An 18,067-nucleotide genomic window follows, 5' to 3' on the forward strand; every position below is an offset into this window, starting at 1 on the left:
AATACACATCCCTTTCCTCCCTACCCACTAGTAAGCACTCTCCTCAGCAAAGATTTACAATTACTGAAAAAGAGAATAAAGGAAGTCTAAGAGTGAAAGTGAAAACGTTCTCTTATAATTTGCTGTCAGTAGGGAGTTTAGGCAATTTTTATAGCCAAAGAAAATCTTTTTTATTTCAAATGCATTGGATTCCTTAATATATTTTATTTTCAAAATGGTTTCAACCACTTCTGTAGCTTATTTGGTTCCAAAGATATTCGTGTTTTAATATTTTCAATTCATATACATTTTATGAAATATTTCCTTAAAGTATTTCGTAAAACTTTTGGCGCCGAAAAAAAAACTTTTTTATCTTTTTTTTTGTTCTCGCGTAAAAAGTTGCGTTAACAATAAAATATCTTAAGACAGGGGAAATTTATAAAATCTCCGCTTCGAAAACAAAAAACCCACCCTATTAGACTACAAAAAAAACAAAAAAAAACTGATTGACAAAATAAACAAATAGTTGCAGAATCTATTTTTATGTGGGGACAAAAGAATTAGCTTAATTTATTTGTATATAAACAAAACTAAAACATTTAAAATTAAATAACTTTATCAATTCTAAAGCAAAACGACGTCCCCAAAAAAATTATTGTAGTGCAACCTTTTCTAAAAAAATGACATCTATATATACGTATATACTATTTATTTTCATGGGTGGGTTTTTATTCTTTGACACCTACATAAAATCATTTGTCGCGTTTTTTGGACGAAGTTTTTTAAAAACGAATGATAACGTATTTTTTATCCGCGATAAAACATCACGTGACAAAACTCCTTACTTAAATAAAGGAAAAATATATGCGAAAGCTATTTCTTGTAGTCCCGTGGAGAGTGACTAAGCAAAGCCCTGAACAACTTATTCGATGGGCTTCTAGAACCCAGGGATGACTACATGGGGGAAGAGATTTCCAATCGTTGCCTGACCTGCAGAACTTTTTTGATTGTGATTTTTTGTGGCAACGAAATTTTTTTTTTAAAAAAAAAAACAACATCATAAACGAAACTATTACAATGGTTTTTTCTTATTACAAAAAAATACATTAGTTTCAAAAAACGCGATGTTATCAAGAAAAATCTTATGGAAAACAAAGCTTAAATTTTTTTTCATTATTCCAACTGATAGGGCCTCACCCAGAGTAAGACGCAGAGCAAAAAGCTCCGCCTTATCTAAACTTCTTAAGGGGTCTGTTGACAGGAATATTTTTCTACAACAATAAATATAAAGTAATTTCAATGATAATTGCTATTACAATAACATTTTTTACTTAATAACAAGAAAAGGTTTATTTATAATGGTTATAATGATTTATATGTAAAGTATTAAAACCATAATAATTTAATTTATGTAAATTATTATAACCATAACAGTTTATATTTAGTTTTGTAACCATAAAATAAATTAAAAAGCATTTATTTTTTTAACCATAAAGTAAATTAAACATTTCCGTAAAATATTTAGCAAAGTCATATAATTAAGTTAGTTATTGTTAAGGTTACCATTTTAATTTAATTATGTTTTTCATTAAGGTTATATAAAAAATATGTTTTAACGATACGTTCTAGAAATGCGCTAAATGGAAGAATGGATAAATGGAAAACTCCGTGTACAGTGTTCGTTATCTAAGTACAACGTTTTCTTCGCATATTTAAATTTTCCTATCCACTGGAATCCTATCAAATCGAAGTTCAATAAATAAAATTAAATATTAGTTAAATAAATAAATTAAAAATAATGAATATAAATAAAAAATAGAAAAGATTAAAACAACGCTAGCTTAAATAAATAAAGTAAATTAGCAATGAAAATACTTTGAAATATTACCTTTATCAAGTTTGATTTTATTCGAAATTTTTCGTTTTACAACAGATTAAGAAAACTAAATTATTGTTTTAAAACCAAGGCTTGCTTAAACAAAGTTGTTTTTCTAATATTGAAGAATCGTAAATTATCAAAAATCGGTTTTGACAAAAATTTAGAAAAAAAAAGCGATAACTGTGCTTCTAGTTGACGTAAATAGCTCACTAGCAACGCAGCCTGGGCCCTATCCTATAAAGCTTGTTACGCAAAACGCAAAAAATAAGTAAATGCGGAAAATTTTTGCATAAATTAAAATTTTGTGTAATTACGCAATTTTCAAAACAGCAATCCTACAAAAAAATGCGAACTTACAGATTTTCCAAATTCCACGTAAAACTGGTAATTTTTACGTAAAAAGAGAAATTTTACCTTTTTTATGGCACACAAGGTGGACACAAAAAATATATCTTGGAGAAAAATATTTTTCTTGTCTGTATTTTGTAAACAAATTTCATTTCATCGTTTCAGAGATTAGCGTACCAAAATAGAGGTTTTATATCTATACTATGTAAATTTTATATTCCGTGCTTACCTTGTGTGTCAAAAAAAGGGCCTGCATTTCTTAAATTTAGAGGAAGAAAAATTCGTGTACTCAGTGATATGTTGCTTGATTTTTATTGATTAAAACCAAGCTTCATTTATTAAAATGACAAAGATTTATTTTAGAGGATATAACAAGTTGTTTAATGAACAATTAACCTCTAAAACAAATGATCTCTAAAATAAAAAACTTCTTATTTAATGAATGGTTCACCTATTTACACTAATGTTGGAAATATAATTCTTTTCTTTAGCTCATTTGCTCCTTTTATATAAGTTTACACATAGATAAAAATCACAGCGTTTGAATAGGAATTCGTCACTCTACAAAGCAAGGGGTTGAATGCTAAACTGTTTTGTAGTTAAAAATTTTTCATTCATTTTAGTAAATACTACGGCATTCAACTCCTTGTTTTGTAGAGTGATGGATGCCTATTGATAGGTCTTTCATGTCTTATATTGCAATCAATCGTGAGTTTGCTCTTGTGTAAACTTACCAGTTTGGTAAAAGTTTCATCTTCAAGTTAATAGATTTTAAAATATTTTAAATAAAGTTAAACAACGCTTCTCACCCAATACGTACAAAGTTAAACAACGCTTCTCACCCAAAAATGTCCAAAAGATTACTGAAACACTTAATATTCCCTGATATTTTTGAAAATTATGTAGGTACGTTTTTCGAGGACAAATACTTTTGTTTACAAAAAAAGACATCTGTGGTTTGAAAAATAATTCACGAACCTTTGCACAATCATTCTTTGGTTAAAATTTGTGTAATTATGCAAAAGTTAGACGTTGCAGCATTTTTTTTTGCGTGAGAAAATTTGCGTAATTTATTCAAAAATTCTGCGTAATTTTATTTATAAGATTAAAGTTTACGGAAATTTTTCGTAGCAGAAATCCTGTTTTTTTTAAGGCCCAATCCTATAAATCTGAAAAATGCGTAATTTATACAAGGCCCAATCCTATAAATCTGAAAAATGCGTAAATTACGCATTTTTCAGATTTATAGGATTGGGCCTTGTATATTGTATAAAAGCACACACAAAATGAAAGAATTGTGTGTTTTTTTTTTAAATAGTTTAAACAGTTTTTCAAACAGTTGTATGAATATGAGTTTGTTGAACAATAAAAATGATTAAAGAAATATATTTAAAGAAGTTTTCCTAATAAGTTAAAGAAAACTCTGTATTTAAATTTTTAATATAAAGTTTTCATAAACTTATAATTTTTAAACATTAATTAGCTTGAAAAATATTAGGCATTAATTAGCGTATGGGCTATAACAAAAAATAAACTTCATTGAGTATATTTTAAATCACCAAAAATAAATATTTTAAAACCTAAAAAAACTATAAATTAATCAATTTTTAAAAACTTCTCTTCAATTAACTATTTACTAACTTGAATATAAAATTTGTTCAAATCGCGAAAGTTAACGATTTTAAAGCAGTGAAATAAAAACACGAAGTCAAAAAAACATTGCACGAAGAAGTGTTTCGTTACGGATGTGTTTTTTTTTTTTTTTCTCAATAAAAATATTTCAGTCATGGATGTGTGCACTAATTTATTTTATTTTCTTAGTTCTTAATTTTGTTTTTGGTTGAACAAAAACCTTTTCACCTGTAATTATCGATTGAAAGAAACAATTTCTGTTGCATGAAGCTTTTTTAATGAGCTCTTTTTCTTTTTTTTTTAAGCTTGCAATTTTCGTCATGAAAAATTTATTTAATATCTAAAACAGTTAATAAAAGTCATTTCTTCTTATTTAATGTTTTAATAGTTGGCGTTGGTACGTATCAAAACATTAATATCTCACATAAATCCCACACAAACCCTTGCAACAGCTCATGCAAAAGTAGTCTTCAAAAACATTCTCCAAACAAACTTTATTTAGTTTGTATCACAAGGATGATCAAAAAAGGCTAGTAATCTTCTGCAGCACATAATACGATTTTCTCACTTAATAGTAAACCATACCAAAAACTTCCAATAAAATTTAACTTCAAAAGCTACAATTTTCGATTGGCTTCAGTGATGTCATAAAATTCTTATGGTTTTTACATTCTTTAAGTTTGATAAGTCTTTTAAAAATCTAAAAATTTATTTCATATAAGAGGAATTTAAAACCATAAGACTTTTTTTTTTTTCAATATAATATTTTCTTAATATGTTAGAAATTTTTTTGAAAATAAAGGTTGAAATTGTCTTCTTAAGTTTTTATTTACTTAAAATAATCTTTTAACAAAAGTTCTTAATGCGACTCTTTTTTTTTTGAAATTATTACGTAAAGGTTAAAAACCGTTTTGAATTACAAAAGTTCATGGATCTTTAATTACAAAAAGTCAAAGTAATTGTCGCGTACAATGTTTTTCATTAGAGTTTTGTTTATTTTAAAAATCTGTTTTACATTCTTGTTAACGGAAAATTACAATTATTTTACAATTTTTCGTTCAACTTAATATTCCTGTATTCTAATACCATGAAAGTATAGTTTTTCGTCCAACTCAATTTACTTATATTCTGATACCATAGAATTAAAACTAGAATGAAAGTCCATCATTGAAATGTTTGTAATCGTCCTGGTGTTAGGAATAATAAATTAACATCTTATTACTCACCCACTCATTATTTTCCCTTTAAGACAATTTTTTTTCAGATAGTAGCCTTATTTAGTAATAACTTTTTTTTCAAGACTTAAAGATATTAATTAAACAAAAAATTTAGATAACGTAGTTTTCGAGCTTTGAGTAAATCTCCTTTCGTTGGAAATTTACACTTTTGACGCTGATTTCACTCTACAGTTGCAAAAGAAACTCTGCAGTAACAATAGATTTTTTCCTGAAGTTATGATGAACCAATGAGAAGTACAGAAAAGTTATGCGCTAATAAATCCAAAGTGAAAATGAAGCTAACACCTCATTCCAGCATTTCGCAAAAAACAGTCGTATTATAGATCAAAAATTTCACTCTACTTGCTTATTTTATAGTTGAATAAAATGATAAACGCAATGAAATAATTTTGGTAGTTCTATTTTAACTAATTTACTTTAAGTAATTACACTTGCAACTAGGTTAGTGTTATGAGTAGTTGATTACTTATTTAATTACTATTTATTAGCAAAGTCACAAATTATTCTTCGGCTACTTTTTAAAAAAAGAGTAAATAATTTTTAAAAACGTAATAAGTGTACTCAGAATTTTTTTTCTTTTAAATAAAATTTACAATTCAAAAATGCGGTAAGTACATTTTTTTAAAAAAACAATTCAAAAATGCGGTAAGTACATTTTTGATGAAAGTGAACTCACTTTAGATGCATGTTTCTATAAAGAAAGAAAAGTTCAATTGTGTTGCAAAACCGTGATAAACAGCATTTTAAAACCACTAAATGGCGTTGATTATCGTGTCTCTCTAGTCTTACATACAAAACTGAAAAGCTGTGAACAGCACTACTGTGAAATCAAGATTTTGTGCGTAACACATTTTACAATTAAGTCATTGAAATTGTTTTTAAAAGAAAAAGCATTTTTTAAATAATTTGACATGCAACAAAGCCATTTATTCTTATCAATCGTTAAAAGTGTATGAAATCCATACTTTCTTTTAAATTTGTATTTTGCGCTGCATAGGTTTCTTTAAAAACGCAAATGTTAGATTTTTTAAAATTTCATCCTTATGCTCACGTTGTCATTTGAAAAGTCAAACACATTTCCCATGATGCATATCATACTTTTACTTGTAACACAATTTATATTTTCTATTTAAATAAATGTTCAATAGTTTTTTGATACCCATATACCATGATCTTTTATTTGATACAGCATCAAAGTTAAAAATTTTTTTATTTAACTTCAAAATAAAGCAATACGAATATTTTATTTCTGCCCCAAACATTTTCCTAGATATATTTTATATCTTACATCAAAAGTTCTTTGGATCTGTGACTTAATTTAATGCATAGATTGTTCATTTGTTTGAGATCAACAGCAACAGCCTCCTTTCTAACATATTTGAATGGCTTTAAAAAGTCGGATGATGTGCTGGCATAGTCCAAGATTAGTCACTTCTCACTACTTAATTATTCTACATAAATGACAACAACATATGGAATTAATTCCACTACAAACCAGTGCACTCTTTCTTGGAACACTATTCTAAACACATGTAGATGCTTATATTCAAAATAATAGCAGTAGCAAAGAAAATGCAAAGTCAAGTTGTTGTTTTTTTGTATTTGATTATTTGATTAATAGAAAAAAAAAAAGGGAGTCAGAGATGTAACGGACATCTGATGCTATTTCCGCAAATAAAGAAACTCTGCATACTTTATTAACAGACGTTTAATGGAAGTGATTAATAAATTTGAAAACTTAATAATCTGAATTTTAGTTAAAAAATAATGTAAAGCTGTTAAAAATCCCATTAACTTTTTTATTTGTTTTCATTGAATTTCTAATTAACAAGATAAAAAAAATCATTTGTTTCCGTTTTTTACAATATATATGTGTGTGTATATAATACTTGAAATTCTATATTTTCATGAAGTTTTTGCCCCAGGCCTCCGAAGAAAAGTTGGCCTACGAAAAGAAATGATTTATAATTAAGTTGTTAAATTAGAAAAAATTTAAAATCATAGTTTTCGTTTTTTTTAATTGTTATACTTTTGGTTTCAGTTTTGGTCATTCACTAGTTACAGATGAAAAATGATGGGAACATCCGAAACCGAAAGTACTGAAATTTCGATTCAGAAAACCGTAACCAAAATTTGGTTTACAAAAGTCTATCTGTTTCAGATTTGTTGAAACATTTTTCAAACAACAATTGGTTCATAAGCTGGAATGTTGGAAGTAAATCAGGTTACGTCACATGTACTGAACATTCTTCAAATCAATTTGGATTAGATTCAGCTGAGTGCTGTGTGTAAGCAATATCCTTATAAAGTATAATTTATATATTAATATGACTTAAGGTGGTAGGCCTATGAAAAAATTTTTTCAAGTATTAAAGATATATTTACAATAAAACTTATCAGTTGTTAACAATAATTATGAAATTAAACATAAAATCAATAAAATATATAAAAAAGTCCCTCGCTTGCCTCGAAATTATATTAAAAAGTGTGAAAAAAACGAAAACTTCAAAACACAATTTCTCAAAAACGACAATAAATCAAAACTTCAAATTTGGTATGGTAGTTCTACATATGTATAAAATTCATTTGTCATAGGATTTTTAAATTTGCCTTCCTAGTTCAGATTATATTGACTTTTAAACTTGAATATATATTTTTATAAAAAAACTCTGGCAAATGAAACCACATTGTAGCGCCCCAAAAAAAGAAATTTTAAAAATCTTATGACAAATGAATTCTACATGTATGAAGAACATATCCTGAAAATTTCAGCTTAATTGCTTACTTTAAACTGGAGATATCATGTTTTAAAATTTAAAAAAAAACTAAAAATCTCAAAATGAGAAAAATCGAGTCAAAAATTTAAAATCAAAAAATTACGTCTAAAAACACCCCTTAAAAGCTACCAGTGCTATATGAATCAGTTTTTTCAGTATCTAAGTATCCTTTATGAAGAGATCTAAGTTTTTTTCTTTGCCTTTTGCATATTGAAGTTGATTTACGACGCTTGTTTACAATTCGCTTTTGGTCCTTTAAAATCAGTTTTGGAATAGTCAATGATCCTAACAATCCGAAGTGACTTAAAACAGATTTTACCCCATCTCCACCGTCATTATAATGAACTATTGCAGAGTTTATACAAAGTTCAAATGTTCTTCTACTTACAAAAATGTTTTTAGGACATCGAGTCCATAAAATTGAATGAAATGCTTCATTTGAATTTTGGGTTTGACCATGTAAACATTTACTTAGCAAATCGTCATCAGATAAATCTTTAAAAATAGGTTTTATTATATTATGAATAAAGATAGGCAAGTTAATTTTGTTTGTGTGAGTACTTGTACCTTTAAGCTTATCTAGTTGCCACTTGCACCATGAATATTCATCCCTAGGACACATAGAATGACGAATACTATTTTCACAAAAATTTGTACTGTGCCACAAAACTGCTCCTATTGCTTTTTTCATTGCATAAATGCTGTTAGTGTTATTTCTAATTGCAATACCATAATAATTCTGCATTGAGTTAATTGCACTATTAGTCAAATTTCCTTTTCCATGTAGGGGTTTATTTGTTCCTTTATACTTATGTACAATTTTTCGCAAGCATGTACCAAGTCGCTTCTGCACATGCCCAATGCATTCTAATTTTATTGGTTGAATATTATAACTTTTATATGGGTTAGATTCTTCAACTTCTTTAAAAGAGGAAGTATCACCGTCCTCGAGGTATTCATGATAAATCAAATTAGCCTCTTTTTACTTATGCAAGATGAAACTTTTTCTGATGAAATATTTGAAAGATTTATTCTTGAATATTTGTTTAAAGGAGGATTTTTCTTTCTTTTTCGTGAAAAATTTTGCTTGTTGCTTTTTCCAGAAGACATTACAATTATACACCAGTACAACTTGTTTGATTTAAATCAAGAGTTGAAAAAATCATAAATAATGATTTTATTCCACAACCAATATACAGTTCAATACGACAATTATTATAAGAAAATGTGATTTTAAAGCATGACCAAAAACAGCGCAGATCTATATTAAATTGGAAAAAGAAGCTTCACAAGATTTGTCATTTTGACCATCAAATTTGGGTAAAATAAAGGTTTTAATCTTTCGTTGCTATGGCGTTGCTAAGGTAAATAAACAAACTAGCTGATAATATAAGTTATTTTAAACCCTTTTAGTTTGATCAAACCTAAACAAGTTATATATCAGAAGATAGAGGATAAATTTTTACATAAATACAATATATTACCTATTTTTTCAATTTTTGATCAAAAATCTCTATTTTTCATAGGCCTACCATCTTAATAATATCAAACAAAACATTGAAAAATAAATCACGGTGAGGTAGTGGATGGTGGTACTAGACCGCCTACAAAGCGAACTGACTCAAATTTCCAAGGTTCATCCCCATGCCTCTGAAAGTACAGTGCTGAAAGTTTTTCTGTGCGTAGCGGTATTTATGAACATTTTAAGATTAAATTTATCTTAAAAAAAAAAAAAAAGATTTATTTAGTAGTGGAAAATATTTATTTAGTAGTATTTATATAGTAGTTTAATGTTTTACAATATATATTTGGTTGAATAAAATATAAGTGAATGATAAAAGAATTAATATGCATTTTATGTTTTATTAATATCAAAAAATTTTTAAAAGATAGCTTGCGGTCGCAATAACAGCTTCGCGCAAATAAACGTGCTTTATCTATCTGATGTGTGTCAGACAGACAAGATTTTTCCCGGAAACATCTCGTTTGTTAAACTAATAACAGAGTCACGACAATTTCTTATAAAGCACCTTAAATACGCTGGGTATGAAAATATGTTATCACGTATACTATTGCAACTTTGTTCTTTGAGTTTTATTGAAAACGTTTCTTCGATAGAAAGATCTCTTTTTTCTTACAATTCTTGAAATTAAAAAAACTTATATAATACTATTGCAATTGGTTCAATGTTCATAAAATCTCTCGATTGTTCATAACTCCGTTCTACGCAAAAAGAAAAGTATTGGTATTAAATACAAAATATTATAATTTATTATATTTATAACAAATAATAAAATTTTATTTTTTATATAAAATCAAGAACTACTGGAGTAACGTAATATTGTTTAAGTTTGGTCACAGAGCCTTTGAACATTCATATCTCAGGAATAAAAAATCTTTTTTTTATTTTTTCGGAAAGATATAGCCCATTGCATTCTTAAATAAATTTGTTTTAAATTTGAAAAAAATTGAGTGAAAGTAGATTAAAAAAAGTAGGAAACAACATGGCCAACTATATTCACGGCCGTATATCTCACATTTTTGAGGGGAAATTAAGAGGCCGGTTTCTAATGTTTTTGACACAAAAAATTGCTCAAGTTTTATTTTAAAATCTTTTCTTCTTGAAGAATTTACTAGTTTAAAGAAATTATATTTAAAATGATCAACAAATGTGCTGCACCAAAATGTTCCTCCGGATATTTAAGCAACAAACATAAGCAAATTGCTTTATTTCATTTTCCATCAGACCAAAACTTAAATAAACTTTGGATACGATTTGTTAATCGTTCAGATTGGATTTCAACAAAGCATTCTGTTTTATGTGAACTTCATTTTGAAGATAAATATATAACTAGAGGTGATAAATGCACCCTGAATTGGCTAATGAAACCTGTTCCTTCCAAGTATCCATGTGAACTTTTGCAAAAAAAATCATCTTTACCAGTGTCAAAGACTTCTCAAAATCCTCCTAAAAAGAGAATATTCCAAGAAGATCAGTTAGATACATTCGAGAAAAATGATACATTTACAAGTTTACATGGCTTGAATGAAGCAGTAGCACCACCTGGGTTTCAATTTAAACGATTTGAAAAAGGTGTTGTATTTTATAATATTGCATTTAATGAACAGACATATTTTCCAACTATATTAGAATCAATAACAGTTGATGCAGACCTGAATGTGCATTTGCACTGCAAGGGCACATCACTTCCATTACCAAGCTGGTTATTAAAGGACATAATGCAAAACTTGATAAAATTAGTATGCTAGAAAATTTTCCTTCTTATATTAGAAACTTTATAAGCCAAAAGGTAGGCCACCATATTCTGAAGAGATGATTCAGTATGCATTACTTCTAAGATATACTTCTTTGCAGGCATACAAACTGTTACTTAAAAAGTTCCCTTTACCATCAATATCTTTGTTAAATAAGGTTTAACAAGGAGGTGTTGATTCTTTAAAGGAGGTGTTGATTCTTTAACAAGGAGGTGTTGATTCTTTAAAACTTCTACTTGGAAAAGGAAAAATTTCTTGTGATTGTATTATCATGGTAGATGAAATGTATTTACAAAAAGAAGCACAATATCAGGGAGAAGAGTATGTTGGTGCTGATGAAGAAGGCAACTTGTACAAAGGAATAGTTGCATTCATGATAATTGAACTAAAAGAATCAATTCCTTATATTGTTCAAGCAATTCCAGAAGTTACATTTTCTGGACAATGGCTATCACAAAAAATAGCTGAAAACCTTGAAAGCCTAATAGCTGCTGGATTTACTGTGCGTGGTATAGTGCCAGACAATCGTTCCACTAATGTTAATGCATTCTCATCATTAGTTACAATGTTCAATTCTGAATCAAAATATTTTATGTGGACAATTACTAATTCTAAACAAAGACTTTCACCTAATATTATTGGCAATGCTATTGTATCAGACATGAAAATGACATTTTACCAAGCTCTGGCTGATTGGATATCAGTGGTCTCTTTCACCTGCATTCACCCTCACAAATCAAACTGCATCAGCATCTGTAGTCACTCTATATGCTCAAGCAGTGCTTGTTGAGGAACTCTTGAATGATGGATATGATTATGTAATGACATCTCATTTACAAAGTGACCCAATTGAGAGACGTTTCTCAAAATATAGGCAAATGAGTGGGGGCAGATTTCTTGTAAGTTTAAGAAAAGTTGTAAATTCAGAAAGAATTTTTTCATGTCATTCCTTAATTAAAGAGTATATAAACTTTTGGGAAGAAAATCTACTACCAGATGCTCATCCTTCATTAACTATACTTGATGAACTGTTTAATAATCGAGTTGAGGAAATTATAGAAAGTTCTCTTGATTGTAATAGTCAAGAAGTTGCAATAACTATAGCAGGCTATGTTGCAAAAAAATATCAAAAAAGTTCTAAATGTGAAAACTGCAAAGCATATTTGAAAACTGGGGACTGCGGTCTTGAAAATAACTCTTATCTATCTCTGTTATCACGTGGTGGACTATTTGTTCCATTCAAACAGCTTGCAGAATTTGTTTGTAGTGTGTTTGCCATTTTGGATTTAATTGAGAATGAAATCTCATCTTTATCAATTCCTGTCATTAAGTCATCAACATACATGGTACATAAACATGCACCAAAAAGTAAATTTGTTTGTGAGAATCATGGAAGTTGGGGAATTATGTATTCAACAAAAATTCTTGTTAATGTTTTTTTTAAAAACAAACATAAAATATCAAAGGATTTCCTTTCCAATGATACCTTAAAAACATTTAAAAAGAGACAAAGAAAAAAATAAAGCTAAAATTGGAAATATAAACTATATGTTATGCAAGTTGTATAGCATTTGTTTATATACTTTATTAAAATTTACCTTCTATTTGAGTTCTTTGAATTATTTCTTGAAATTTTTCTTATAGTTTAAGAATATACATGAATATAGATATATATTATAGATAAATATAATATACATAAATATAAATGTACTTTGATTTGAATAATTTTTGTGACAATCAGTTAACTTTGGTATTTTAGCGATGACTACAAATCTCCAACAAATATTACACAAATGTCTTCAAATCTTTGATAACTAATATATCTTGAATAAATACATAATGATAAACAGCGATTGCCACTTTTATATTGAAGAAATATAAGTAAATAGTTCAGGTTTGAACTGCTTTTTAATAATTAGATATTTTGTGCAGCCATTTTTTCGAACAGAAATCGGTCTCTTAATTTCCCCCTCAAAAATGTGAGATAAACGGCCGTGAATATTAGGGCGTTCCGTAATTCAATGGAGAAAATTTTTTTTTCGATTTTTTTTGCTCCCTGGCAATTTTCCCATTTCTATTGTTTATGTAAACATATTGTTAAATTTTTTTAAGCCTGAATTAACGTTTAAGGTTGCCACCGTGTGCTAGAATTAATAGAATTTATGTATTTTTATGGTTTTTTACCATATAAAAGCCTATATTTAATGTAATTTTTTATACCATACATTTTAAGTTGGTAAACACAAAACAAACATATATATCAACAGAATTAATGGTAAGTTAAATATATATATTATATTGTTAGTGAATTGTATAGTAAATAACAGGATTGTATGTGGCAAAATCGTGTTATAACATGAATTGACATCTTAACTCAATCCCCTCGTGCTACACTCCATTTACAAGTTGACTGTTGTTAAGTGTGGGTGTTTTATTACATTGTTCAGTTTTTTGATGTATCCTTTTAAATTATAGTTGGCAGCCTTTTGTTAGCAAATACTTTTCTGTTGTTGAATCCAAAAATGGGTTTAATGTTACGTTTGTTTCCTTTGGATGGGTTTAGTTTTATCTTAATATAGTTTAAACAACTACCTAATATGAATACAATTTATATGTATAATATAATTATTATAATATAAATGAATAAAACATATATATACCTTAACTATATTGTTAGTATATGATTGGTGATTGCTTTAGACATGGCTGATTCAGCAATATCGAAAAGAAGACAACAGTCACAAAATATTTGGTTGATAGGAAATTCTATTGATGCTCTGAGCCAAACAATTATTCCTACTAATGGGGATATTTTGAAATTATTTTTTCACCTTAAGAACTGTGAATTTAAAACTGAGAAATCAATAAAATCAAATTCAATTGTTGCTGATGCAGTATGTGAAGCAGTTCTAGAAGTCTGGCATAAGACCGGTATTGAAACCCAAAGGAAAGATAAAATCAAAGAAAAAATAACTAAATTGCATGATGAATACAGGAACGTTCAAAAAAGAAAAGGCCAAAAATCAAATGAAACTAAACAAAATAATTTTGTAGCAATGCTTGAAGACTATTTTTTCATTGCCCACATTAACGCTGAAGAAACCATTTGGAAAGACAGACTACGGAACGATAAACAAAAAAGTGAAGACATTAAGTTTTTAATCGCGATCAAAGATAACAAAAGAGTAAAACTGGGAACACCAGATAATCAATACGCAAAGAAACTAAAAATGAAAGATGAACGAACCAAAACAGAGCAAGAGAGGGCAACATTAGTAAAGAAAGGCCTAAAGAATTCAAATATTAAACATTTAAGTTCGTCAGAAAGTGAAGGAAATCAAGATTGTGATTCATCCTCAAGTGAAGCAAGCATAAGTGAAATACTTGTGAAAAAAATGCAAAGTGATCAAAGAAAAACCTTGAAAAATAATCAAACAACCGATACTGAAAATAAGGTTCAGCTACTATTGCCAAAAAACCCATTCTTGAATCCAAACATTTGCCAAACCGCTGATAGGCTGAACTTGTCCTTGGGACAAAGAACAGCATTTTTGGGAGCTATTGCGAAGGAAGGAGGTGCTTCCTGTAGTAGTGTTACACTATCAAAGACAAGTTCCTATAATGCTAGTAAATATAATCGCCAAGACATTGCAAAAAACATCAAATCTGACTTTAACAAGCCGGACTTTCTAACAATTCATTGGGATGGAAAAATTATTGAAGGGGATGGGGAACGATTGGCAGTTTTAGTTTCAGGTGCACCAAATTATGTAGAAGGAAAGTTGCTGGGCATTCCAAAAATCATGAATGGGACAGGATTAGTCCAAGCAGAGACAAGCTTTGATCTCATTAAAGACTGGGAGTTGAACAAATCTATCATCGGTATGGTATTTGATACCACAGCTTCCAACTCAGGATGGAAAAATGGAGCTTCTGTCATTCTAGAAAAAAAGTTGAATTCTAAGCTGTTTTATTTACCATGTCGGCACCATATCTTTGAGATTATTTTGACGTCCGTATGGAAACACCTGTTTGGCCCAACAACAGGCCCGACCAATATAGAATTTCTAAAATTAAAGAACTCTTGGGACACAATCCCTCAAAAGAATGACAATTTTAAATTGCTGGACGTAAATGAAAGCTCGTTGAAATCCACAAAAGAAGATATGATTAATTTTCTTAAACTGTCCCTCCAAGAACATACATTTATAAGAGATGATTATAGGGAATGCATTTATGTCACGTTGTTACTCCTTGGTGAGAAAAATGTGAAAAAGGGAGAACAATGGGTTAAGCCAGGAGCTTTCCATCACGCTAGATGGATGGCAAACATTCTATATGCAGCTAAAATGTATGCATTCAGTGAGCACTTAGGTTATGATAAAAATATGATTCAGAAACTGCATCGCTTTTGCCTATTTACAAGCTTGTTCTTTGTAAAAGTTTGGTTGACATCTTCAAACGCCATAGATGCTCCTATCAACGACCTACAGTTTTGGAAGAACATGCAAATGTTTAAAAAAATTGACCCAGGAGTAGCAGAAGCAGCTTTGATAGCTCAAACAAGACACCTATGGTACCTAAGTGAAGAAGTTGCACCCTTTGCCCTCTTTTCAGGATCTGTGTCCACCCATGAAAAAAAGAAAATTGCTTCAACAATTCTGAAAAAAATAAACGATGAAAATATGGAAAAATTATGAATTTAACTACATATCTGGGATATTAAAGGACCTAAAAGTTGTCAACGATTTAGCAGAAAGGTCAGTTAAACTAGTTACTGACTTTAATCAAAGTCTAACACGGGATGAAAATCAAAAGCAGTGCCTTTTCCAAGTAGTGGAACAGCATAGAAGGAACATACCAAAGTTTGATAAAGCATCAATGTTGATGAAAAAGTAGAACTCTTTTTAATAAATATGTATGTAAATGCATGAATACAACTCTGTTGGACTTATTGGAACATCAGTTACCAACATTTTCTTTTATAATGGAAATACATATTTTTACAATTTATACAGTTTTTATTTTATTACAATTTTTCTTTTGTAAATTTTATCTCGCATTTCCAAGTCTAAGTATGTTTTAGTGAATTTGAATCTAATATAGAAACATTTTAATTTAATATCTGTAACATTGTTTCCAATTGATTAGTTATATACAAATAATAAGGAAATTAAAGTTTTCTATAACTTTGTTTTGTTACTCATTTCATAAACTAGTAATTACTTGAATCTCAAACATTTATTTTTTATTTTGCATAAAGGTCTAAATCAATTAATTATATCATTGTGTTCTGGTAGCAACTTTAATTTTTAGATTCATAGTTGCAATCAATTAAAAGTATTAATTAATGTTCTGCATTATTATCCCAAATTCATGAATAAGATTAAACTTTAATAATTCATGAAAACTTTAAAAGGCTGGTGGCAATGTTAAATCAGCAGGTATTGACCTGAAATTTGAATAATGGTCATATCTTATCAAGTAAAATGGGAAAATTACCAGGGAGCTTGTATTTTCAAAAAAAAATTTTTTCTGAACACCCTAGTGAATATAGTTAGCCATAGATACAATACTCAACGCAATGATATATTAAGAATAACTAGATGTCTAACTGCCGTAAATCGGCATAAGAAAAAGTGAAGCAAAAATCGGCCATTATAGGGGGCAAAATCTTTACGCTATTTATCAAATTTGCCCCCCATAATGGCCGATTTTTGCTTCAAAAAATACGCGGAAGTTAGACATCTAGTTATTTTTAATATATCATTGACTCAACGTCGTTAATGCATGTTCTCAAACTTTTTTGTCTTACTTGCAAACATATTTTTTTTCCGGTCTGCAACATTTGTTTATAAACAATATGATATGTTAAGTTTTAAAGAATATCTATAGATATTGTTTAAAACTTAACATAACTTTTGCGATGGAGTAAGAAAATATGTATACATATTTTCTACAAGAAAATAGTAAGTAAATTTATATTCTGCCCGCTATTTTACATGTTTACTTTAATCTTTGGTAATTTAAAGACCGGAATTCTAGTTAAATTGTTTTATGGCATTGTGAAATAGGGGTGGTTCATATCACAGTAATGTTTAAATTTTGAGCTTAGACTTTTAAATAAATCTAAAGAGGTTTAACTTTAAAAGTCTAACTAGTCGTATGTTAATTTGTGTGTTCTTCACACTCATATTAACAAAAACTTTCATATAAAATGGAAAAAACAGATCTTAAACTTGAAATAACTAAATCTTTTCGACCTTTATATGTTTGTAGACATATGACTACTTAAAACTTGTTTGAAAAAGTTGTTTTCTCAATTTAATGTTTTCTCAATTTAATGTTTTATCTTCATTAAAAAAATACAGTGAAACATGACTTTTTTGTAAAAACGCAAAATTCGTGTATTTTCCAGAACATGCATTAACGGCGTTGAGTAGTTCAGTTCAAATGAAAATAAAATCTCAAAAGTTCAGTCACTTTACAAAAGTCACAAATTTATTGTTAAAACTAGTTTTTACATGTTATTTTGTAGTGGAATCATAATACAAAACTAGTTAATACCATAAAAAATAATAAACTTTTTAATTTCAAAAAGGAATTTTTTTACTTCTAAGCTTATTTGCATTTCTTGCACATATCATCCACCCAAGTAGATGTAAAATTACTTTAAAGTTTCAGTGTTTACTTTTTTTTTCGTTTTCAAAACTCCAGGTGACTTAATTATACTAATAGTAATTCCATTATTTCACTCTCTTTTTTTTTTCGCTCATTTTTTTCACACATTATTTCACTTTGTTTATTTGAAAATTCAATTCTACGCCAGATTGTATAGGTGTTAGTTTGCAAACGATTTATTAATGCACGAGCCATCCGATATGAGCGAAGTTAAATTACTTTCAAATTTCATTTATTTCTAAAAAAAGTAGTTAAAA

General features: G+C 28.5%; 1 protein-coding gene and 2 long non-coding RNA genes across 3 annotated transcripts; 1 reads left to right on the forward strand and 2 right to left on the reverse strand.

Moving 5' to 3' along the window:
* Positions 1-1,041: 1,041 nt before the first annotated feature.
* On the reverse strand, positions 1,042-2,096 carry LOC149885480 (uncharacterized). The gene is made up of 2 exons (XR_016454374.1): positions 1,868-2,096; positions 1,042-1,716 (listed from the first exon to the last, which is right to left on the reverse strand). It is a non-coding gene; the product is annotated as an uncharacterized LOC149885480 (long non-coding RNA).
* A 4,756-nt stretch (positions 2,097-6,852) lies between these two features.
* Positions 6,853-9,549, forward strand: LOC149885481 (uncharacterized). Its single transcript, XR_016454396.1, has 2 exons — positions 6,853-7,364; positions 9,380-9,549. It is a non-coding gene; the product is annotated as an uncharacterized LOC149885481 (long non-coding RNA).
* LOC149885482 (uncharacterized) lies at positions 7,754-9,382 on the reverse strand. The gene is made up of 2 exons (XM_090093724.1): positions 9,338-9,382; positions 7,754-9,212 (listed from the first exon to the last, which is right to left on the reverse strand). Exon 2 carries the CDS (start codon positions 8,596-8,598, stop codon positions 7,972-7,974), a length of 627 nt encoding a protein of 208 aa, XP_089949850.1. The 5' UTR covers positions 8,599-9,212; positions 9,338-9,382; the 3' UTR covers positions 7,754-7,971.
* Positions 9,550-18,067: the final 8,518 nt, after the last annotated feature.

Source organism: Hydra viridissima, unplaced genomic scaffold (genome assembly GCF_058129835.1).
Source record: "Hydra viridissima isolate aposymbiotic clone 2 unplaced genomic scaffold, HvirCarnegie_v1 scaffold_7, whole genome shotgun sequence".
NCBI lineage: Eukaryota > Metazoa > Cnidaria > Hydrozoa > Anthoathecata > Hydridae > Hydra > Hydra viridissima.

Coding starts and splice junctions, on each gene's coding strand:
- LOC149885482 (XM_090093724.1), bottom strand. CDS start 8,598: ATGCAGAATTATTATGGTATTGCAATTAGAAATAACACTAACAGCATT.